We start from the raw sequence: 24,397 nt of genomic DNA, 5'->3' as shown, positions 1-24,397 counted from the left end.
CAGGGCCTGGGGAGAGTAGGACATCCTGGCCATGATGCCATGCGGGCCCGAGGTTCAGATAGACATCCGGGCAGAAGGGTGATAATCAGAACCCTTTAAAAGTCAGCCCATCCCTAATTTAAATATGCATTTGAACCCTGCTGCTTTATTGTACATTACAGAATTTTTAAAATATTTTGACACGGCAGGAGCGGCGGCGGGCAAAGCTGGACCGCTTTCGAAACTGGCCTGTGGGAGGGGAGAAAAAGCCCAACGCCGTCTCATCACAGAGGTGATCTCCCCATTCCCAAAGGCAGCGGGTAGGGTGTGAACTGTGCAGTGTACCAGTTAAAGGAGCGGTGATCTTCAACAGTGAATGATTAAAGAGATGGTGTCAGGTGAACCCAGGCTCACACTGTTGGTTTTATGACCCCAAAAGCAATATTTGGCCAAACTAGAACTGTTTCCACAGATACTTTTTAAAAATTAATGATTCCAGTAGAAATTTGTATTTCATCACCTGAAAACAGCAGCAAGTGTGCCGGTGGGGAAGGAACTGAAAAATTAAATTTATTCTAAACAGCAGCCAAACCGACCACAGTGCATAAAGTAAATCATTAATGGAACACAAATTAGATTCTTAGCTAAAATTGCTTTAGATTTAACATACTGGGAAATTAATAGGACTAAACGGCCTATAAATCGGGGCAGAGCTGGTCTTTACAAAATTATTTAGTGCGTGTTAAAAGAGTTAAGGAAATTATGCTTTTTAAAGATGCACCCAATTCATCCCAAGATAAACTCCACTGGCTTTAAGGATGAATTTCTCCCCCCTTTAAAAAAATAAATAAAAATCTGACACTGTCTCTTTAATCAGATCTGTTCCAGTGAACTACAAAACCTTGATTAAACCCACTCCTCCCCCATGTGAAGCCCCCAGCTATTCCTTAAACAGCCAGTGCCCATGGAGTATGTTAGCTTCACTGCATGTCAAACAAGGGGACATGACCTTATATATAACCAATTCATCTTTGTTTATCTACCTCTTAGTGACAATAGAATAAAATAGGTAGTGGCAACTCCACATGCTGTAGTGTAGAGGAAAAAATTACTCTCTTTTTCCAAAGAAAAAATGTTCTTTTTAAAAAAAAAATAGAATTTATGGGTTTCTTTTCACTTTAATGTGTTCATTAGTTGTAAAAGTTCCAAACCTCCGCAGTGCTAAATTGTTCAGTTGTGACTAATTTTTTTTAAATGCTCAATATTCCATTACTTTTTTTTTTTCTTTTTAACTTTGATATTTACTTCTGTCAGCCGTACAACTTCTCTCAGCTCCTCTGTCTCAGCGGACGCTTTGTTCGTGTGATGACTGGTCACTTTCACATAGACTGGCATTCAATTGCCATGTAGCCCACATTGCTTTTTGCAGCACCTTTGCACCCCAGATGGTATCCCTTTAAAGTGGGGAAGTATTTTTAGGTGGTGTGAAATCTGGATGATTTGCTTTTACCAGTGGTCAGCGTGGGTTAACGATACAGCAATCAGGGCTGGATTATAAGAGTAACAACCAAACAGGAATGGCTTGTGTGACTAAAGTGATGTCTTACATGATCGTCTGAAGCTTAGGACAGTTCAATACACAGATGTGCAGATAGAGAGGTAGAACTAATCCATATTGCAGTTATCCTGGTTTTGAATCCCCAGTCAGCTGCCATGTTGTTCTGTACTCCCTCATGCCTGATATTGGGGGACACGGGGAATAGCTAGTCCACCTGATTGATTTCTTCAAACAAGTGTGTGCTGCTTTCCCCCTGCACCCCAGTCACCGATCCAATGCAATTTCAGACTATTCATCGAAAAGTTGTACTTGACTGTAATGATATTTTTCCTCCCTTCGGTTGATTGTTTATTTTCTCTCTACTCCCCCTTCCCCTTCTGCTCCATGTTCTTTACCTTGTACTTTTGTGAGGCAGGTTAGTTGGCTCAGATCTGGAGTTGTGATTGTGGATGGACGCGGGCTCCATTTTTCTTCCAGCTAGGTTTTGCCACAAACCGCTTTACTCCACTGTTTCATTTTTAAAAATAAAGCAAAAAAAAAAAAAAATTATACTGCACCTGTGTGTTTATCTCCATTCTTAGGAGAAACAAAGAGGTCAGCGATGCTGAGGAGTGGATGGGTGGGTGCTGATAGGATTCAAGGCATGGCCGTAACAGATCTGCATGCCTCACACCACCACAGATGCCTCACTGGAGACTCTGCAGTATACTCGCGGTTATCTGAACAGCATGGAGGACTCGGATTTGATTTGGCCCATCGGGAATTGGGATAATTGAGAGGGCAGGAGTCATTCAGCAGCCTTCCACATGGCGGCCTCCTTGCAGTCTAGGCCAGGGGTCTCTGCTCTGCCCTGCTCACTCTCTCCCATGACACTGGTGCTGTAGGGGGTTCCTGATCCCTGCAGGTGGAAGATGCAGGACAGAGCAGAACCCCCTGGCCAGTACTCTGCCGCCCCAGGCCTGCAGCCTTCCCTGCACCATGCGCCTGCAGGGATCGGCCCCGCTCACTCGCTCCCGTGACAGCAGGGCTGCGGAGGATCCCTGCACTGTGGCAGGAGCCATTCACCAGCAACGTGGCCTCCCTCACAGCTGCATCCTCCTCCGAGGCCTGCCCAGGGGTCTCTTCTCTATTATCCGCACCTCTGGATTTTCCTTGTCCCCCCACATGAGGTACATGAGAGATGAGGAAGGGATTTAGATAATGCAGAGGTTCAGATCACAGGGTTTTGGGAGCAAACACTCTCAGAACAAAGGCTTAGCCAAGACTTGCCTGGGCAGTGTCTCGCACCCTAAAGGGCCAGTCAAAGCTGGGACTTCCAGGTGCTACTGCAGTACAAAGAGAGAAGTGGTTAGTGATTTTGAGGGCCTGCTGTGGAAGGCATCTTCAAGGGCCCTGGTTTTCAGAAAGCGCTGAGCACCCACTCTCTAAAAAGTAGGCACTTCAGAAATGGAGCCTCCCCTGGGTCACCCAAAGGTTACTTTGCCTTCCAAGTATCAGAGGGGTAGCCGTGTTAGTCTGAATCTGTGAAAAGCAACAGAGGGTCCTGTGGCACCTTTGAGACTAACAGAAGTATTGGGAGCATAAGCTTTCGTGGGGAGTGAGGTTCTTACCCACGAAAGCTTATGCTCCCAATACTTCTGTTAGTCTCAAAGGTGCCACAGGACCCTCTGTTGCTTTGCCTTCCAAGAACATTAGTGCTGGCAAAAATTCAGACACTCATGGTCACCGAAGCTCTCACTCAGTAACGTTGCCTTTCTCCCACCCCTGTCTCCTCCACCTAGATTGTAAGCTCCATAGGCAGATATGGTCTCACACCATGCATCTGTACAGAGTCTAGCAAAATGAGGCCCTAAATCTGTGATCTCGGTTGGAGCTTCGAGGTGCTCCAGTAATAAAGTGAATCCGAGGGACTGACTGTGGCAGCTAATCAAGTTTAAAAACTGGAGCAAGTAGGTACAGGATTCCTCCCTATCCATATTAACTTAGTGCTTTGTATTCTGCTGCCACAACTAAAGCGGTCTATAGAATCATAAGGTATCATTATGCACCTCAACTGTATTGCACACCTGGACTCTCTGACAGCAGTAAGGGCTGGCTTTCAAGCAGGGCCCTTTTCTTTTTGTGGTAGATTTTAAAACACCCACCTTAAATATTTTTAAGAACAACACTGCAGCATTGAGAATACACAATCTCTTACCTAATTATAAAAGGATAGTAAGTGTACTAGAAAATCCCTTTAATCACCATGATGTAGAAAGCTCTGTGTCACCTCCGGGGGACACAGAGCACTAAGAATTTCAGCTCTTGCATGAATGGATAGAAGTACTTTTCAGAACTACAAGGAAAATTCTCAACTCAAATAAGGTATTTTAATTATCCACATCACAGTAGTGTAAAGGAACCCCGATCAAGGTAGGTGCTGTCCAATAACAACAGAGATAGCCCCTGCCCCAATGAGCGCTCAGGCTACAAGACACCCAGAAAGGAGCTAACAAAACAACTGAGCAAAAATCAAAGCTAGGTCATTTGCCTAAACAACGTCAGAACATTTCATACCAAGGCCAAGTTCTCTCATCTCGTCAGTACGGGGCCCTGAGGCGTAAGACCCGTGGTCTGCTTGTGGCATTTACTTCTTGGTTGAGATTAGCATCCAGGTCCCACCACTGTGGTAATGGTGTGGGTTTTTGATGATGTGGTTAGCTGCCCACTAGGAACTGAACTGCACCATTTCACATAGGCCACGAGCTCGCAGATGAAAAGAACTCGGGTCATGTGAACATGGATTGCATTCAGGCAGGACAATTAGGAGAGTTTGCATTTTCCTTCTCCTAAGTGAAAGCTTCTTAACTAAGCCAGGTTTCCAACATCCCCACTCTGGTCTTTAAGTAAGGAGTAACTGTAAGAAATTCTCAACAGATATTGCATAGGTAACATACTAACTCCATTTAGGATAAACCAAGCTCTTCAGTCTAAACGTGAAAATCATTGTGCTTCTGGCACTCGACTTGAGAACACACATTCCAGTTACTCCTCCAAGAAGGACGTCAGACAGTCTGTGCATCCCTGATAATCCAGTCAAATGCAGGGAGAATGTGGAGTGCTACAAGATCAAACCAGTAGGAATTCCGCCCCACCCACCCTCACTCTGCACTGGCTGGAAAGGACACAGTGCAAGGCCATGAAGAATCTTGCTCAGTATTAACCAAGCGGCCTCACCCTATGAGGAAACACCATTGCAAGGCCTGTAGCAGGACCCGAGTGCAGATAACACACTTGACTGCGTTGCCATTTCAAGTTTCGGCCAAGAGATTCCAGAATCCCAAATTCAGCCCATTCAAAAGTTTTTATAGAAAGGTACGTGCAAAAGAAAGGCATTCAGTGTGGCACAAATAAGGCAATTAGGCGGAAACCCAGAGTGTACTCCTGCCATGGGCATCAGGGAGGTTACAGTAGGCATTGCACACAGCAGGATAAAAGGGTTATCTTCTTGAGTAGCATTTCAGTTGGTTTTTGAAGTAGTGCAAAGATAGCTTAAATTGGACCTGTGCTTGGGTGTTGGTCCGGAACCTTTTATATTGGTCTTCTACCTTAGTCGGGTTGGGATCAGATGCGGGATTATGTGCTCGGTGACCGATAGAAACATCAGTGCAGGAACCGACAGGCAAGATGCCCAGTCCATCCACGAAAAATTCTGGGGAGGGGAAAAAAAATTGAAAAGCAAAGATAAGCGACCCTGCATTTCCCGAGGAATGGCTGTGAAACTATTTTACAAGGCTCTGTATGGTCCACTCAGGATTGAATCACTTCTCCCTGTAAAGGAATTGAACCACGGGTCCTCTGGGTCTAAAACCAAGCTGCTACGGCTTGACCTAGAGAACCAGGTCCATTCACTTGTGGACATTAGTGGGTATGTGTACACTGCAGTCAAGCTGTGACAGCAGCATGGAAAGCCAAACCTGTGCTAGCGTGGCTAGAAATAGCAGCATTAGACGCAGCATCTGAAGAAGTGAGGTTCTTACCCACGAAAGCTTATGCTCCCAATACTTCTGTTAGTCTTAAAGGTGCCACAGGACCCTCTGTTGCTTTTTACATAAAGTGAGGTATTTTTGAGAATATCTTACTTTCAAGTTTTTTTGTTGGCAGAAATACAGGCAATCAGAGAATATAAAATTACTTCTGCATTTACTCTTCTTGATCAACAAGGAAGAAAGATGTTTAAATGTATCTATGATTGCGATCTTCCTGGGATTTATTGGATTCCTTCGCATTGAGTTCCTCTTCTCTATTTTTAGTACCCTTTATTCTGAGGCATTATGGTAATTTTTCTTTTTGGGACAAGGAAGTGGCTGTGTTTAAACACTGAAGAAGCAGTAGTTTCTTCTCCCCTCTGCCCCCTGCATCATTCAATATAGCTAAGAGATGTGTGCGCCTTTAACACACACAGACACACAACAACAAGCCACAATCAAACCCGCAGTAAGATCTCAGAATCGACTGGCAGCTGAATACCCTGGCTATGTAGGAAGCCCAGAAATAAGGAGAGATCCATTCCCAGAACATGCTGATTCTAACCAACCAAACACGCCCCAGGACCATGAGCTCCCCACAAGTAACCAATTGCACTAATCTGAGCGATATGGCAAAGAGAACTGTTCAGCCCTCCCCGAAACTCACATCCCTAGTACACAGGTACCCAATATCCTCTTATCTCCAGGTATTCGGTGTCTACAGCCCACCCTCTTAACAAGTGCAATAACTGTAGATCTACCTGAGAAACAAAGCAGCAAACACATCTTTACCCTGAAGACGCTTATAAACAAAACCACCTAAAATGAGCTAGGGGGAGAATATTTACCTGCTCTGTGGACTTTTTTTAAAAAGCAATTGCTTTAGCGTGGCACAAAACTAGAAACCTGGAACTGCTGCCAAGAACAAATTGTTGGTGAAAAAACATAAAATGTCATTCAATTATGTGTCGGTCTATTAAAATCAGGATAAGGACAAACCTCACAACGTCTAAGCCAAAAGGAGAAGCCTTGTCCGTTTCAATATAGACAGCGACAACCCAGCAATGCTACTGGAAATGTCCCCAATTCTGAGATTTTCAGCCAAACTACTCAAAAGGTAAAAAACTTCCTCTGTGGGGAATGGCACAGCTGTACCATCACCCTATGCAAAATTCTCTCCATGAGAACAAACACCTACTAAAAATATACTGCAAACAAACTACTGGTCAGCTTAAAAGGACATAAATATTGATCTTTTAAAAAAATAACTGCAAACTAAGCCAAATGAATTTTCTTTTGGAAATGCAGAAAGAGAACACATACTGAACTGTATAGATACAGGCCTCGTAAGAGATGCAACCCAGAACACCAGTGCCAGAAAGAAACCACTGGATAAATACAATTCACCAGTAAAACAACTTGTTAAATTATTTTTAACAGTATAATCCAGCTCATCCTTCTATGCAGGAGCAAAGTCTGTGGGCCAGTTTTAGCTAATAATTGCTCTGGTTTGGATCAAATCACAGTTGTCAGCAGAGGCAGTAGGAACTCTGCCTATAGAGGTTTGGTTTGGTTTTATTCTTTCAGCTAACAGTTATCTGTCACTGCCATATGAATCAGGGCAGCGTATACCCCCTCCGACCAAGCTCACGTGCACCATGGAGAGGTTTTCCTCCCATGAAAGGCAGCATCGTCTAGCAGGTAGGATACTGGTGCGGGAGTCAGGAGAGGTGGGTTCTGTTTCCAGTTCCGTCACTGGCCTGCTGCGTGACCTTAAGCAAGTCCCTTCACCCCTCTGTGCCTCTATTTATTTACCCATCCAGCCTTTGGTCTGGTTGGTCTTCTTAGACCAGCAGTTCTCAAACTGTCGGTCGGGACCCGACTTTAATGGGGTTGTCAGGACTGGCTTAGACTTGCTGGGACCCAGGGCCGAAGCCAAAGGCCAAGTCCCACCACCGTGGGCTGATGCCAAAGCCCAAGGGCAGGGCTCAGGGCCGTCTTTAGGATTTATGGGGCCCTAGGCAGTATTATTAAACTGGTGCCCCTATGCCTGACGTGCTCTTAGTAACACAAACATAAGCTTAGAGTATTGGAAAACTTCCTCCTCCGCCGCACCCCGCTCCCCAAAGTCCCATGCCCACCTCTACCCCCCCCAAGCTTGGCTCCCCCCTCTCTTCCCAGACTCCGGGTACCCCCCCAGCTCTGTTCCCAGCCTTACCTGACCCCCCCGGCCAAGTTCCCCAGCCCAGTTCCTCCTCTGCCCCCCGCACTCCCCAAAGTCCCACGCCCACCCCCTCTCGTCCCAGACTCCGGGTATCCCCCCACCCCACTCTGTTCCCAGCCTCGCCTGCCCCAGCTCCCCCTGTTTACTTACATGCAAACTTCCAAGCGCTCCTGCTGAGGGGAGGGGAGGGGAGGGAAGGGGCCAGGGCATCTGCTCAGAGAGAAGCCTGCGGGCCCAGCACTGGGGAGGGGCCGGAGAGGCATCTATGCAGCAGCCCGCGAGGGTGGTGCCCCAAATTTTTGGGTGCCCTACGCAGTCGCATATGCCTAAAGATGGCCCTGCCGGGGCTGAATCTCTCAGGTTTTGGCTTTGGCACCCCTGTCAGTGGGGCTCGGGCGTTGGCCTCCCCACCCAGTGCAGCAGGGCTCGGGCGGGCTGAGACTTTGGTCCTCGCTCCTGGGGTCGTGTTGTCAGAAGGGGGTCGAGGTGCAATGAAGTTTGAGAACCGGTCTTAGCCCAGTGGTTTTCAAACTTTTTTTCTGGCAACCCAGTTGAAGAAAATTTTTGATGCCCGTGACCCAATGGAGTTGGGGTGTGGGAGGGGCTCAGGGCTGGGGCAGAGGGTTGGGGTGCAGGAGTGAGGGCTGCTGGGTGGGGCTGGGAATGAGGGGTTCAGGGCATGGGAGGGGGCTCTGGATTAGGGCATGGGGTTGGGGAGTGGGAAGGGGTCAGAGCTCTGGGCTGGGGGTGCAGGCTCTGGGGTGGGGCTGGAGATGAAGGGTTTGGGGTGCAGGAAGGGGCTCTGGGTTTGGGGGGGCTCAGGGCTGGGGATTGGGGCGCGGGGTTGGGGGAGCAGGCTTACCTCGGGTGGCTCCCGGTCAGTGGCGCAGCGGGGGTGCTAAGGCAAGCTTCCTGTCTGTCCTGGCGCCACGGACCGCGCCCAGAAGTGGCCAGCAGCAAGGCCGGCTCCTAGGCAGAGGCATCTGGAACTGGTGCTCAGGGCGGGGGCAGTGCGCAGAACCCCGTGGCCCCCGCCCCGGCCTAGGAGCCAGATCTGCTGCTGGCCACTTCCGGGCCGCAGACCAGTGTTAGAACAGATAGGAATTATCCTGCCTTCGCCGGGCAGCACCACCGACAGGCCCGGTCGGCGATGTTGACTAGAGCCGCTGTGACCCAGTGCCTTACGTTTCGCAACCCAGTACTGGGTCGCGACCTGCAGTTTGGGAAGCAGAGTATCTCAGCTGTGCTGCAGCCTGGGGCCCTGAGAGAAGAGTTTATAATGCTGAGGGTGAGAATGCACCTTTCTCTCCCTTTATATTACTGCAAACAGTCTTCCACAGTCATGGTCTCAACCACTCTTGCTTGCAAGAGTGTTATTGCAGCATATTAGTTCCCAACAAGTGTTTGCACTGAAAGCAAAATCCTCTTTTCGGATCTACATGCTGCAACTCAACTCTGCTACCTGCTCTCTGGCTATGATAGGTTCATGTCCTGAGCGCAGATCAGAGCCGGGATGGGAGCAGAGCATTTCATCCATGGAGACCGCAGCTGTTTTCCTGTCCATCAAACCAAACCAAACCAACACACACTTCAGTGCTCTATAGCCATGGTTGCAACATTGCAGCTTGCACCAGGGTTGGTGCAGCAGCAGGGATCAGTGCTTTTTAAATAAGTGTTTCCACAGATCAAAATCCTCCTCTTGGTAAAGGTTCAACTGTCTCCAAAACAGGGGTGGAGGGAGGACTAGAAGAGAATGCACAAGTCCTCACAAAGGCTGGGGGGGGGGGGGTGTCCCATCTGCCTTTTCTCATGTCTGCAGCTTGGCCTTCTGGGGGTTACAATTGCATCTAATCCCCCAGCGTTCACATTCTGCTGTCCAAGGGCGAGAGAGCCCAGCATGGTTCAAGTGCAGAAGTAGCCCCTCCTGCTGCACGCCCCGGGAAGCGTCTCTCGGGTCCAGCTAGCCCTAGTATCACCCCAGCTTGCAAGCCTGCAAAGGCAGCATGTGGTTTGCAGACTCTTGCTGCAGCATTTAATCAGGGACTTTCTGCGGGGAGCAAACTGCCCTCTGTAGGGTGCATGGTGCAGCCACGCTGGGCTCTGCCTGGTTCCCACAGGACTGAGTGGGGGAGAGGATGCTGCGGGGAGAGGGGCAGGAAGGAAGGTGTTTTTCCTGCAAGGCGGCTGGTCACGGCTGAGGACGGTTTCCACGCACTGTCCCAGGCAGCTGGTCCCATGGTGTAATGGTTAGCACTCTGGACTTTGAATCCAGCGATCCGAGTTCAAATCTCGGTGGGACCTCTAGGGACTTTTTGCCACCGAGGCCTTACTAAATTCACAGGCAGAGCGGAGTCGCGGGCTAGGCGGGAGGAGGCGAGCCCCAAACGCTCCCCCCGGCTAATATCAAAGGAGGCGGGGGCTAAGCTGCGACTCCATTTTGTGTCTAGGGAGCAAAGGGTAGCGAGGGCAGGTTCGTGCGCATGCGCGGGGAGATGGGGGCCCGAAGGACCGAAGAAATCCGAGTGACGCCGAAGGGCCTGGCCCCGCCCTCCCTAGCGCAGATTGGCTGAGTGAGGGCGTGCGCCCGCCTGCCCCGCCCTGCTATTGGCTGGCCAGCGATGCCCGTCCTCGCATTGGCTACCCGCTGGGGCTTGGGGCCGCCGGGTTCGGAGGCGAAGCCTTTTCCCGCCCTCGCCTCGCTTTGGACCCCGGGCGTCCCTCAGCGCCCCCCCCCCCGCCCCCCCCAGCATCGCGGGCTCCTTGGCACCCCCGGGGGTACCGCGCTGGCCTGGCCTTTGGGAGACCTGAGTGCTGGTCCCGGCTTGGCCATTGGCCTCCTGGGAGACCTGGCACGGTCCCTGTCCTGCTCTGTGCCTCAGTTTCCCCTCCCCATTGGGTCTAACTCAGGGGGGTGCGCACCCCATTGGGCCCTCTCACCCCCCTGCTTGTACTCCCAGGGCCTGGTTTTTTAGAGGTGTTGCCCCCAGGACCGGCTCTAGGCGCCAGCAAACCAAGCACGGGCTTGGGGCGGCACCATTTCAAGGGCCGCGTTCTGGGCAGGGCCGGCTCTAGGCACCAGCTTACCAAGCAGGTGCTTGGGGCGGCCACACCAGAGAGGGGCGGCACGTCCGGCTCTTCGGCGGCAATTCGGCAGTGGGTCCTTCACTTAGGGTTACCATATTTTGTGCCTCCAAAAGGAGGACGCTCCACGGGGCCCCGCCCACGCCCCAACTCCGCCCCCTTCTCCAAAGTCTCCGCCCCCTCCCCTGCTTCCCGCGAACATTTGATTCGCGGGAAGCCTGAAGCAGGTAAGGGGAGTGTGGGGGGAGGAGGCGCGGCCCAGGCTGGCCCCCCCCCAGCGTTTCCAGCCTGGGTTGGCTCGGGCCCTGGGGTGCCGGTCCCCGGCCCCCGGCCGAGCACCCCCGGCCCACCCAGCACTGCCGGTCCCCGGCCCCCGGCTGAGCACCCCCGGCCGCCCAGCACCGCCGGCCCCCGGCGGCCCGGCGCACCCCCCGGCCGCCCAGCACCAGCGGCCCCCAGCGGCCTGGCGCACCCCCTGGCCGCCCAACACCGCCGGCCCCTGGTGGCCCCCGGCGCCCCCCCCCGGCTTCCCAGCACCGCCGGGCCCTGGCGGCCCGGCGCACCCCCCCCCCCCCCGGCCGCCCAGCACCCCGGCGCACACCCCCCCCCCGGCCGCCCAGCACCGCCGGCCCCCGGGCCAGCCCCCAGCCCAGCGGCACCGGATTTTCCCCGGACATGTTCGGCTTTTTGGGATTTCCCCCCAGACAGGGATTTGAGTCCCAAAAAGCCGGACATGTCTGGGAAAATCCGGACGTATGGTAACCCTACTTCACTCCAGCTCGGAGCAAAGGACCTCCTGCCAAAGTGCCACAGATCGCGATCGCGGCTTTTTTGTTTGTTTGTTGTTTTTTTTGGGTGGCCGCTTGGGGCGGCAAAAACCCTGGAGCCAGCCCTGATTCTGGGTGTTCTTGGAGGGTTTTTTTTTCGCTTGGGGCGGCAAAAAAACCTAGCGCTGGCCCTGGTTGACCACCACTGACTTGGACTGGAGTGATGGACACACTGCGCTCCTAATAAGCAGGCCTTAACTAACTTGCCTCTTTTAACCAGGGGTTTGTCACGGCTGGCTGACGCAGTGGCTTTGAAAGACGGCAACTTCTCAAAGCACAGGTTCTTCAAATCCCGGAGTCAACTCAGCCCTTCATCCTTCGATTCACTGCTGTCCAGTCAGGAGTAGGTCCTTCAGGATATGATCTGCACAAACTCTGAAGACCCCAGTGTTATTTCTTATGACTGGTTTGCCCCTGCAGTTTCCTCTCCCCCAATGCTAGGTCTGCTGTGTGCCATGGGCAGCTGCATTTCTGGAGTGCCGTGTGCCTTTAGAATGAGAGATGCTAGCAAATTTTAAAATGTGTCATGTAGATTTCAGAATGATTTTTAAGGGCCATTGATGTGTGGGAAAGGGAAAAGTTGTGTAGCAAGAGAAAGGACGCTATTTGTAAAGAGACTGTAGCATTTTGTCAGTTGCCATCCTGACGTTGCATACAAATGAAATGTTGGAGTACTTCAGTAGCTCTCCTGGTATTTCAAACCAAGATTGCTCTGACTAATTACAGTGAAGGCTTCCTAGTCTAGGGTGAGAGAACTGGTTCTCTCTTTCCTGGCACCTGAATAGATGATACTACCACCAGATGGCAGACTGATCACGGGTGGAGATTTGACTGCTTTTGTGACTCTTGTTGTCTGTCAGCTGCTGAAATAAGGATTGAGTGAGACCACTGCCTGTCTTTTGTCTATGACAGTGATTCCCAAACTTTAACAACCTCTGAATCCCTTTCAATAAAATGCCAAGCCTCATGAACCCCCTCCTAAAAATGAATATTTCCAGGGATTTTCTCCTTTACCTGAGTAAAAGTTATAAAAGCAGTGATCTTGGAAATATAACATTTGTTATTATGACATGCTTATTACACACTATTTATTATTAATAGTTATAATTACAGTATTTTATTACATTATGAAAATGGCAACACTCTTCCAAGATTTCACTTTTGTAGCTTGTATCACTTTGAATAAGCCTGTTATAAGACAAGGCTCCTATGTTTCATCAAGGAGTATTAGATGTGAAACAGCATGACGATCTTTAAGAAGCCAACTCAAAGAGTTCCTCCTACACAAGTAGTCAGGTCTTGAGCAGTCCAGGCAAACAACGCACGTTACAACAAAGCTTAAACTTGTTCTTCATAATAATTTTAAAAACAATACTAGCTGCCTATTTAATTTTAAAAAACAGCAAAAAAGATCCACCTCCCTTTCCATTTCTTATAAGGAGTCTTGAAGTTTAAATCTCCTCACTGTGATAGATATGCTTGCTTTGATCTGTGTAGCTCTTGGAAGTCCAGGGGCTCCGGGCTGCTGGCCCCGGGGTCCCAAGGGACAGCTCTGTCTGCCATTAGGGAATTTTTTTCCCAAGACCCCCCTGTAACATTTCACGAACACCCATGGGTTCACAAACCCCAGTTTGGGAACCACTGGTCTATGACCACCTACCTGTTGAGAGGGCATCACCTTTCCTCTCTCCACTTGTTTGCAGCTGGTTCTGGGGAACGTCTCTTAATTGCAATATCTGTGTCAATGTTCAAACAGCTGTTGCTTCATCCTGTGAGTCTGAAAATGGGGGCAAATGCAGACTAAGGAATGAAGATTTGCCCCCAAATGGGGCTGAGACCAGGGAATTAGCTGATTTGGGAATATGGCAGGCAAAAAAACTGAAAACACTAAATTACCTGATGGAGACACTTACTAGGATGTTAATTGCTCTTACTTTGCTCTTTGCTCTTACTAGGATGTTAATTTCCATGTACGAACCTGCAGCAGTTTGCCACTTACAATGTGGTTCTATTGCAGAAGGTGGCTAGGTAAAAATGCCCCCCTTAGTCAGCAGATCTATGCTGCACACCCTCCAACTTTAGTGGCAAAAATAAGATTCTACTTCTCTTAGCTCAGCTGAAACAACACAGCAAAGAGATTGAGCCGGGTTGTCATCATTAACAGAATTTTTAACTAAATTGTAATTGTGGGGCCAAACTCCGCCTTGTTATACCAGTGCTGCTCCCCCCTGGAGATAATGGAGCTACCTGAGTGTAGGTGAGTGCAGGATGTAAAGACAACAGCATTACACACGTGAGGGCAGAATCTGACTTGCTGTTACTGGTGATGATGTAGGTCAGAAATAACCCAGCTTGATTCTCAGATCCCAAGGCAGGTTTGGAGACTGGCCACTGTTGGTAAGCAGAACAAACTTAATTTGGAGTCACTGAGAGAAGATAAACATGAAGGCCTGGGGTAACATGTCTGCAGAATCGCTTTTCAGATTAGAGCTCCACTCTTCATTTGTGCATCTTTTAAAGGGAGACTTGCAGGGTGTAGAGGGGGAGCTATATTGTACCATTTGCTTTTAAGCAGAAGTCTCCGTGGAAGAGAGAGAGCCGATCTGCCTCAAACCAGATGGTATAGTTGACCTGCTTGGGTCATTAGTGGGATTTAAATCTGGGACCTTCAGATCTAAAAGCATGACTCCTCTCTTTGAACTAAAGGACTAAATCACCTAGGTGGAAATAATATTCTTGTAAACATTTTGTATGCACAGGGAACTACAGCAGAGCAAATGCCCACATTCTTTTAGAATGGGTTACACAGGCATTGTAGGACACCGGACTCTTTTTTTAGGAACCTTCATATTGGCACAAACAAGGTTTATTTCCCTCAATTTTCTGCAAAAATATAGCATGTAGCAGCCTGAATCATAATGGTCATGGCTACAAGCAGGGAGTCACCATGCTGTGAACATTTTAATTTCCTGAGGCCAGCACTTCTTGTGTCACACTGGAAGGGTGACTTTGGTTTCCCCCCATCACTATGAATGCATTGTTAGTTCTCGCCACATACTGAGTCTGCTACCTCTTTCTCCGCAACTGTATTGTATGTATGATCCTGGATCTTGGAAACCCCACCTGCCCTATCGAAGACTTCTGACCTGCAGAGGGTATTCCATTGACTAACATTGACTTCCTGTACCAAGCTGGTGGAATCTTAAAAGTTCCAGGATTGGAGTTGCTTGGTTGCTTCAGGAGATTCTAAGGAGGCTGCAGGCAGGGTTCAGGAGGCCCTTGCTTAAACAAATTTCAAAGGCTGGTTACAACCCCTGCTTTCAGTGCTGTTGGTAAATCCTTTATAAAGACCAGAGGCCAGTCAAACAGGAAAGGCCCAGAAACCCAAATCCCTTTAATACAGATTATTTCACTCTGACGCAGGTTACAAGGAGCTTAGCTTTCATTAAATAGGTCAATCTGCTTTGAGAACAGTAATACCTGGGTATATTTGATCTATCTCCCCCCGCCCCTCACTCTCAGATTGGAAATGGAAACAAAGAGCAAAGTTCTTATCTGTCAGTGGGCAAGTTTTAATATTTCATAAGTGCCTAATGGTGACATAATGGGTGACACATTCCAGCAGAGGCAGTTGGGAGAGGAAGATTTTGGGGAGGGGGATGAGAAACTGGGTCTTGTTTTGAACCTGAAGATGTTTGTCTTGATTAGAAAACAGCATATTGTGTGTGCTGATTGGAAAGACCCTTTCAAAAGATGTCAGATACTTTGCCCTTTCAGTGCCAACAATGGGTCAAACCCCACTAATCCTGACTCAGGCTAAATTCCCATGAACTTCAATTTGAATTTCACTCAAGGAAAGATTGCTGGGTGGTTTTGCCCTTTGTCAGGTTAACTGAGCAGAGGGTTCTGTGTTCCGAGCTGTAAAATCAGGAACAGGTACTTCTCGAAACTACTACTAACACTACCACCACCCCCACAAAAAAAGGAAGAAAGATGAGCCATGTTTAAAATATTCAGCAAATTTATTTATAGTCCACAACAGAATGAACAGAACATCTTCTGCTAATTGCATACAAGACATTGAGCAGGATGATGTTAGCTACAGAGGAAATGCATAATTCTCGATTTGGCTTAAAAAATTAGTTATATGTTATTCCCCCTCCCCACACTCATCTCTTGTATGGGAGCTGGGCTCCTTTATGATGCATGTAGGGCCTGATCCTAAGAAGACGGAGCTCCCTTCCGCTCCCATGAGGTTCAGCAGTGGTCAGGACTGAGCATCAAGTTAGTGTGAGCGCTGGCTTGGCAGACGGAAATCATGCAAGTCAAATGGCCAGCTAGAGAGATTTGTTCGTATGTGGTGCCGACTAAGCCAGTCCTGATATGACTTCTACTTTGCCACTAAAGTATCAGAAGCTGGTACTTTGGCGTGTTCCAGCGCAAACGCTTGACATGCAGAATTGCTACAACAGACGCCAAAAGATAACCCTGCCACCTCTTCCCACGTCAGTTGTTTTTTATACGGGAGGGAAGAGAGTGGACAATTCCTTCTCTGAAAAGCCTTTATTGTCTTTTAACGCTACTAAACCTTATATTGATACATGCCTACTTAAAATGTATCTTTTGTACCTCCGAAGTAAAGTGTTTCATATCCTTTAATATCAAATACACTATTACAGAGAAATCACAGGATGCAGCAGGGGTCTGAGTTGTGATCTTGGCCACACGTCTTACTCAGAGGGGAAGTGGTAGTGGTGTAGACAGCTCTGCCTCAGACAGGAAGCTTGGATTCCTTGCTGTCTTATTTTCAATATAAATTTTTTTCTGTTGATTTAGGTTATTGCGCAAGTGGGTTTTTTTTTGGGGGGGGGGGGCTCCCCAAAAAATGAAGACAGCCATAATCACATCGGCTCTTGGAACATTTCAGCCTTGGTGGTTGCAGACGGATACACTTCATCTGTTGGACAGGTAGCAGCATGGGAGGTAGCAAAGTGAGCACCTCATGCTGCCCTGCCAATGCTTCAATGTAGCTCATTTAGTGCTTGGCTCCTGAGCCTGTCAGCAAGTTAGTGCTAAATGTGGGGCAGTTTAGGGGTACTTGACCACTGGGGACTGGACTGAGATCACCCAAACAGTGGAACTGCAATCTGAGGAATAACTCTCACTACCACCCCAGGCTAGGTTTGAGCAGATGAAGCCTTTCACCCCTGGGTTATTTCCCATTTCCACATCTCTGAGCTTCCTGTCATCATCTTGCTTCCCCTCGGTTCTGTTAATCCACAGGCCTTCAAACTCCCAAGAGGTGAGCAGAGGACTCTGGCTGTTACCGACATGAACGCAGGTGAATTCCAAAGTTAAAATGATGGTCAAATCAACCGTAGTTCCAGCGCAGCTTCCAACATCTACCTCCTCACTGCTCTCTCCTGCTCTAAAGGAATCCGCCCTGCCTCAGGTAAGATGGTGGGGGGAAGTAGAGGCAGGGAGAAGAGGGCTCTGAACAAGTCGCTTGCAAACTTTGCTCCCTTCTGTGCCCTTCTTTGGACTTGTGTGCCATACAGGAAAATGCTGCACATTTCAGGCTGGGCAGATGGCCAAGCCATCACAATGGTGGCTCTTAAGATCTGGAATTGAGACTTAGCTCATTCCCCACTTCTAAAAAATCTCCCTGCAAACATTTCTCCATGGTGCCTTTCCCCGTCAATGATTGCTATTGGCTCCTTATTATCTTCCTCTCCTGCATACCCATCACTAGACTCAATTTGTATTTTAAGAGGGTGTTTGTGTTTTAAATGGTTAAATTATGTCTGTATTCAATATTTGTTCTTGCATCGTGATCTGAGTGCATTGCTGGGGGCAGACGGGGTGGAGGGGTGTCTCTCCCCAAATAATGTAATGAATAAATGAGCAACTTCCAAGTAACTGGTAGCCTGGTATGTGGACAGAGTAAATATGTCAATTTATCAGGCCCCCTAAAATCCTTGGCCGTGATAGTTATAATAATACTTAGCACCTTTGAAACTTAGATCTCTACATGCTTTGCCAAAGGTGAGCAAGCATTATTATCCCTGTTTTACAGATGGGGAAACTCTGTCACAGAGGTTAAGTGACTTGCTCACAGTCGCCCAAGTCAAGTGGCATTGACTTCCACCTTGTGCTAGGGAGGTCGAGTCTGAAGTTAAGCTTTATAGTCTCAAGGTTTTCTTAATGCCTGATTGAAGTGTTGATTGATAGAAGTGCAGCAAGTTCAACAAATGTGTGTGTATATTAAACGAAATGGAAATCGGCTGTGAGAGCCTAGAGAAGAAGGCTGCCTTCTTGCTGCTAAATTTAGGTATGTCTCCAATATCCTTTTTTTCCCCTCCCATAGATGTGCTACACTTCAAAAGGGTTTCGTTTTGGGGGGCTGCCCCACCCAATGGAAAGATCATGCTACAGGGTAAGCAAAATTCTTACAGTCTTGGTTTTGTAGGAGGAAAGGGTCCGAAGTTTGTCTGTGAGTGGCGGGGGTCAACTAATTATACAGCCTCCCTTCTCCTTAAAAGGGTTTTTATCCTCAGGAACACCTTTCAAAAGAGGGTCCTCTGCTGCCAGGGATTCTATATACTCCTTGAGTTCTTTGCCCGTCTTGGAGATCTGGAGAGAAAGAAGAATCTCTTTTTAGATTATGATCATGAGATCTCATTACATAGGCTTGGCCAGACGGTATCAGACTCATGGTCCCTCTACTCCACTGTCGGACACAGGACAGTGGCGAGTGCTAGATGATTCAGAAGAAGGTGCAGGAAGCCTCTGCCCATGTAGAAGTCATCCTAGCCCCTAATTGTTAGAGGTTGGCTGAAGATTTTGGAGCATGCAGTTTTAGATCCCTACCAGACCCGTTTCTTAGCATTAACTGTTCTAACTCTGAATAGCCTTGTGATCCCTATAAATGTCCAATCCCCTCTCTGAATCTTGCACCTTGATGGGAATTATTTTTCTGAAGCAGGCCACTTCCCTTGATCAGCAGCAGGAATTTCCCAGAACCCTGGGGCATGGTGCTGAGAACCCTCAGCAAGCCGGTAAAAGCTCCCTGGAGCTGAGGGTACTCAACACCAGGAGGAGTCAACAACTTCGCCCTCTGGCACTATGGAACTCTCAACAATAAGGATAAAAGCTTATCTGTACGGGAGACAGAACCTTCTTCGGGGCTGGTCCGAGACTGTGTAATGAACTCCCCCAAGGCACTCAGGGCTAGAACAGACCTCATCGCTTTTCGCTCCAAGTGCAAGGCACATTTTTTGACCTTGTCTCCTCTAATGTAAACGTGTAGCAACAGATATATATTTAACAAATAAACCAAAAACCCTAGCAAAACAAGACATTCCCCTGCACACACTTCTCCCTCTGGGGAGAGGATAAGAGAACAAACACATGACAGATAAATAGTCACGTTGCTTAATGCACTCACTACAGGAAAGCGCTCAGATACTCTGGTGATGAGTGCGGTATAAAAACCTATATAGAATAGAATATCAACGTTGGGCTGATGAAACAGCCAATGAATTCCATGCAGAGAGACCGCACTGCTACCCTGCTCCTGTTTTAAGAACTCTGGCCATGTTAATTCAGCTGGGTTATACTGTAGTGATTTAATGGTACAAGATGGAAATTGGCTAAGACTTTTCAATCCTCTAGTCAATCTCTTCCCTCAGCAAGTCCAGGATTTTTGTCTTCTCTAGCACATGACTTTGTCTTCTCTGCACAATACAACCGGATTATTTTAAGGGGTCTCCTATACAAATTAGTTCTCCTGCCCCTTAACCTTTTTTTTTTAAAAACCAAATGAAACATTGCATGTAAGTGTCTTAAATCTAATGTCATTCTCCATCAGTTTTGGGCCTGATCCTGCTATCATTGAAGTCAGTGGCAAGATCTTGCTGTTATCCAAGCTCCCATGGACTTCAGTGGAACTGGGCCAGGCTTTTTGTGCAGCAACAGACACTGTGGGACAGATTTTTGAAAAGATTGTGGTGTGTTGAGTGCTGAATGTCAGGATGAGGCTAAACTAAAAATCTAGCCCCATGAGACCAATCCTTCTTTGTGCTGTCCCTCTTCTCCCATAGACTATAACAGGAGTTGAGGGCACTTGACACCTTACATGATTGGGCTGTGTTGGCAAACTGCTATTTGCCATGTGCCTTTAAATACTCAAATGGCAGCCAGAGAAAACTGTGTTCCATATACTCAGGGACCAAGATCCTCATGCCTCATTGATTTCGGTGGGAGTCAGGCACCTAAGTACCTTTGAGATCTGGGTCCAAATCATTTTCTCTTTGTGCTCTCACTAATCGTCCTTTCCTCGAGCCTTTTCATATGCACTAGAAGCCTGAAGTTTGCTATCCGGACAAGTAAAACACAAGGCTAAATCCTATCTTTAAGGTGGAAATGTGAAAACTCAGTCATTGGTTTTGTATTTGAGATTTAATTGAAGGCCCTTAAATTGGGACGAACGTTGGTCTAGATGGTTACCCCAGGGATTAATTTATCCCATTGTGCTTAGACCCTAATAGAAATACTTGCCATTTGCCTTTCATTCTTCACTTCCTTTTTCAGCTGGTCAAGTTCCATCTTCAGCAGTTCTTTTTCTGTGAGATCTTGAGCCATGCTGCCCTGCAACCAGAGTGGAAGCCCTGTTACTGATTTACATGCATCTTCTGGAAATAGCAGGTATGATCAACAGTCTAGCTTCTCTTAGTACCCAGTGAAGTCAGTGGGGCCAGGAGACACACTAAGGCTATCTAGCTGCTTCCCCATTCAGAGCTGGCATGGAAAATCCTTGAATTTCTCCAGCATTCCCAATAGACGATATAATCAGTTAAACCTTGATGGGCCAGATCCTCAGCTGGTTTAAACTGGCGGAGTTCTATTAGAGCCAATGGTGCTATGCTGGTTTAGGTAACATAGGAATTTCCGCATTAGATCAGACCAATTGTCCATCTAGTCCAATATTCTGTCACCAGCTGTGACCAGTATTAGGGGAAGGTGTAAGAAACCCTGCAGTGGGCAGTTATGGGATTAGCTGCTACCAGAGAGAGTCTTCCTGGCCCCCCAGTAGCTAGGCTGATGCCCTGAAGCATGAGGGTTAATAGCTCTTTCAAAGCTAATTTTTGGTTTTTTTTTTACTATAACTGGATATTTTTGTTATCCAGGAGAGCATCTAATGGCTTGATGCTGATTTACACTAATGGAGAATCTAGGCTGATATTAAAAACCCCCCACCCAATTCAATATATATTTTAGGTGGGAGATTTTTGCACAGGCACAAACCCTATTCCTTTGGGTAGGTTTGTTACTGGGTTGCTATTTCCAGCTAAATTCTAATACTTTGCCCTTCTCTAGCACCTTCCATCCAAGAGTCCAAAAGCGCTTTATGAACATTAATGAATTAAGTGACATAATGCCCCTGTGAAATAGGTAAGTATTATCCCCATTTTACAGACTTGGTGACCTGAAGATCAGACCGCTCTAGTCACTTGCTCACTGTCACAAAGCAAGTCAGTGGCAGCGCTGGCCATGGAACCAGGAGTCCTGGCTCTCTGTCCTAGCCCAAACCATCATCTGTGCTCTCACTGTATAAAAAGCAACATGAAAACAACTTCCTAGTTCTAACTTAAACCAAAGGTGGACAGCTGTTAGGTCGGAAACACTGTCCTTCGTTCACCTGCTATGTTTAATTATTGAATGTCTCTCAGAATGCTGTGGGCTGGATTTTCAACCAGAGTAAAGCCGCATAACTCCCTAGAAGTCAATGGGTGTGGGCTGATTTACATCAGCTGAGGTTCTGGCCCTTGGAGTCTGAAATTAGTTTCGTAGTTGATGTGGAAGGGGAAAACAAATGAAGTATTATTCTGATTTCCCCCTCTCCCTCCCCCGGCCTTTGTCAGGTTAAGCCAAAACTTAAATATCTGTAATGCTTTTACGTTTTTTTTTTGTTTTTTTTTTTTGGCAATTCTGCTTTAACTTGCAATAATTTAACAATTAACTTGCAAGAGTATTAAAAGGAAACAGCACTATAAGGAGATTTTAAACTGTCCAGAAAAACTGAGCTTGTTCTGCGTATCTAAATATGTATTTAGACTATACTTCTGATCTTTATTATTTATAAGCTGGGAGATAGAGGCAATTAGTTAAGCAACGCCACATAAAATAGAATCCCATTTATGGAAATAGAACAGGGGATATAGAATCTATGGAGAAGTTAGGGTTTGGAAAAGAATGAATAACCTTTAGAATAAGTGATGTGCGTGAAATAATCATTATTATCCTAGCAGTATTCAGTAAAGCTTCTGGCAAGAATAAGTGTGGCTGCAACTGGTCTGATGTTTGGGTCTAGTTCAGAGAGACTTCTTAAGCAAGAGTGATCTATTTTACATAGAGTGTCTTTTAAAAAAAACGTTATTCAGAATACCAAAATTAAGTGGCCCACATGATGGATTAATCAGTTTCATATTTAGAATCAAAACACGTTTGGAGGTCTGGGTGCAAAATATATCTAAGTATAAAGCTGAATGGATTCATTTGAACACACATCCACGCGGTGATTCTTCCTGGTTAAGGCAGGTAGCCTGTCTATTGCTAGCAGTGTTATTTGCCATTTTTCTTTGCTCCATCACTTCGTAAGAGTGCACGCTCTATAATGCACTGCAATAGAAATATTCAATATTTCTCACCCTAGCTTCCTCTACCTACAGTGGTATATAAATACTGTCAAATCCCATAGCTGAGACTGTTACACTTTTGTGCCGACCTGCAACCCATTGATACCTGAGTGCTAAACCAAGGAAAAGCGAGGCGTCAAAGAGAAGCCAGGACCCAGCCTGGAGCACAGCAAAGCAGCCTACGCTCTGAGGAAATGAAGGGAACTTACCTACTGGGCTGAGGGCTTTTTCCTTTCCGAAATGCTGAGAGGTTTTAGAGATACATCTGTACAGGCTGCTGAGAGGATGGCCTCTGCTCTTTCCTTCTGCTTCCCACTTGAAGACTCCTTCAGACTTACCAGATGGCCAATGGAGCAGATGTCTTCAGTTCCTAAGCTGATAATAGACTCAGTTTATTAAGCTGGTCAGGTGTCAGGCATTAACCTCAAAACCCAGGGTAACCGGACAGGGGGCTGCAGAGGCAGATTTTAAAGCTGATCAATAATTTCATAGCTGGCAACTAACATGCTGCTTAAGCGTTGGTCCCAGGATATTAGAGAGAGGTGGATGAGGTAATCCCTTTTATTGGACCAACTTCTCTATTGGCAGTAGATGTTACGTAATGCTTCCTTTTTCTTCATGTTGTGGCATTTCTATTTCAGACGGCAAAATTTGAGATCTTCCCTGGTTGTTGGCAGAGTTCTTGAAGCTGTGTGGGTTCAATGAAAGCTGTTACCTCGCTCACCTTGTGCTACATAAGGGCAGTCTAGAAAGCACCTCCAAACACTTGGGAGTCGGATTTCCAGTCCAGGCTGGTCATGAGTGAAAAGAATTGCTAGAGATGGGTACAATAGGCCAAGTTATCCGGGATTTTGTCCTAGGGCCATCTTGAGCCATTGTTGCCTGAAGGCCGCTCAGTCGCTTTGTGAACTGAGCTTGGTGGGTCTGAATCAAGTTCCTAGTGAGCAGGGGTCAATAATCTAAACCACCCTCCCTTCTCCCCCTCCCACACACAACCATCATTGGCCGTCTCCGCAGAGAGAGGTAAGGATCAAGTGGGTCTCTTTGCCCCCTCCAAGCCAGGACTGAGGACTTTTTCCCATGTTGCTGGTAGGGCAACATGGGGAAAAGTTTGCATTGCTTCTTCTATAGATAGGAGACTGACTCCCCGTGTAGACATGGATAGTTGGCAGAAGGATTCTTCCATTGATCTAGCTACCACCTCTCGGAGAGGTGAATTAACTACATTGACGAAAAACCATCTTCTATCAATGTCAGAGGCGTCTACGCTGTGGCACAGCTATTACACTGTAGTTCTGCTGTAGCAGCTGTAGTGTAGACATACCCTGAGGGCTTGTCTACACAGGGAGCTATTCCAGAATAGCTACTCCTGATTATCTCCATGTGTGGATGGTCTTAATCTGCTTTAAATTCACACCCTACCTTATTCCGGATTAATTTTCATGTGTGGACAAGTCCAAGTAGGAGGGCTCCTGCACTTGGGACGTAAGAGGGATTTTCAGAAGCATTTAGGGTGGGATTCACGATGGTATTTAGGTGCCTAAATCCCATTGATTTGAATGGGAGTTAGGCCCCAAAGTATTTTTCTGAATCCTACCCTTAGTGTTTGGCCTACCTCTGCTGCCTTTGGAAATCAAGGTGAAGTTAAATTTTCCTGGATTTCATCAGGAGCAGTCAGGCCAATGCTGAGTGCTTTGGGAAACCCCACCCTTAAGCCCTTTATTCAGTTGCAGATGGCCACATGGCAGCAAGTTGTGCTCCTCTGGGAGGATAAACTGACAGGCAGGCAGGTGCACATGCTATTTTTATGAGGATTCTAGAATTCCACAGATCTTCGAGGGAAGAGAGGATTGACTTATGGCAAAGGCACTGGCCTGGGACTTGAGTGGCAGCTTGCCACGGTCTCCCTACAAAATGGGACGATTCCTTTGTCTGGGATTTGGACCTTCCCATTAACCCAAATGGCTACTATGTGTCCAAATCTGCTGGGCAGTTTTGAAAAATCTCAGCCTTAGATTGCAATC

General features: G+C 47.5%; 1 protein-coding gene, 1 long non-coding RNA gene and 1 other non-coding gene across 3 annotated transcripts; 1 reads left to right on the top strand and 2 right to left on the bottom strand.

Annotated features, from left to right (window-relative positions):
* Positions 1 to 4,861: 4,861 nt before the first annotated feature.
* Positions 4,862 to 6,631, bottom strand: LOC128829286 (uncharacterized). The gene is made up of 2 exons (XR_008443317.1): positions 6,544 to 6,631; positions 4,862 to 5,228 (listed from the first exon to the last, which is right to left on the bottom strand). It is a non-coding gene; the product is annotated as an uncharacterized LOC128829286 (long non-coding RNA).
* A 3,366-nt stretch (positions 6,632 to 9,997) lies between these two features.
* On the top strand, positions 9,998 to 10,069 carry TRNAQ-UUG (transfer RNA glutamine (anticodon UUG)). The gene has a single exon. It is a non-coding gene; the product is annotated as a tRNA-Gln (tRNA).
* A 7,465-nt stretch (positions 10,070 to 17,534) lies between these two features.
* On the bottom strand, positions 17,535 to 22,641 carry GNGT2 (G protein subunit gamma transducin 2). The gene is made up of 3 exons (XM_054014543.1): positions 22,583 to 22,641; positions 20,236 to 20,325; positions 17,535 to 18,309 (listed from the first exon to the last, which is right to left on the bottom strand). Exons 2-3 carry the CDS (start codon positions 20,317 to 20,319, stop codon positions 18,184 to 18,186), a joined length of 210 nt encoding a protein of 69 aa, XP_053870518.1. The 5' UTR covers positions 20,320 to 20,325; positions 22,583 to 22,641; the 3' UTR covers positions 17,535 to 18,183.
* Positions 22,642 to 24,397: the final 1,756 nt, after the last annotated feature.

The sequence above is a fragment of the Malaclemys terrapin genome, chromosome 25 (assembly GCF_027887155.1).
Source record: "Malaclemys terrapin pileata isolate rMalTer1 chromosome 25, rMalTer1.hap1, whole genome shotgun sequence".
Classification (NCBI taxonomy): Eukaryota; Metazoa; Chordata; order Testudines; family Emydidae; genus Malaclemys; species Malaclemys terrapin.
Note: the sequence above shows the minus strand (reverse complement) of the source record. Positions and strands in the feature narration are given on the sequence as shown.

Coding starts and splice junctions, on each gene's coding strand:
- GNGT2 (XM_054014543.1), bottom strand. CDS start 20,319: ATGGCTCAAGATCTCACAGAAAAAGAACTGCTGAAGATGGAACTTGAC. Junction 18,310..20,235: donor TGAAGAATGAAAGGCAAATG/GCAAGTATTTCT, acceptor CTTTCTCTCCAG/ATCTCCAAGACGGGCAAAGA.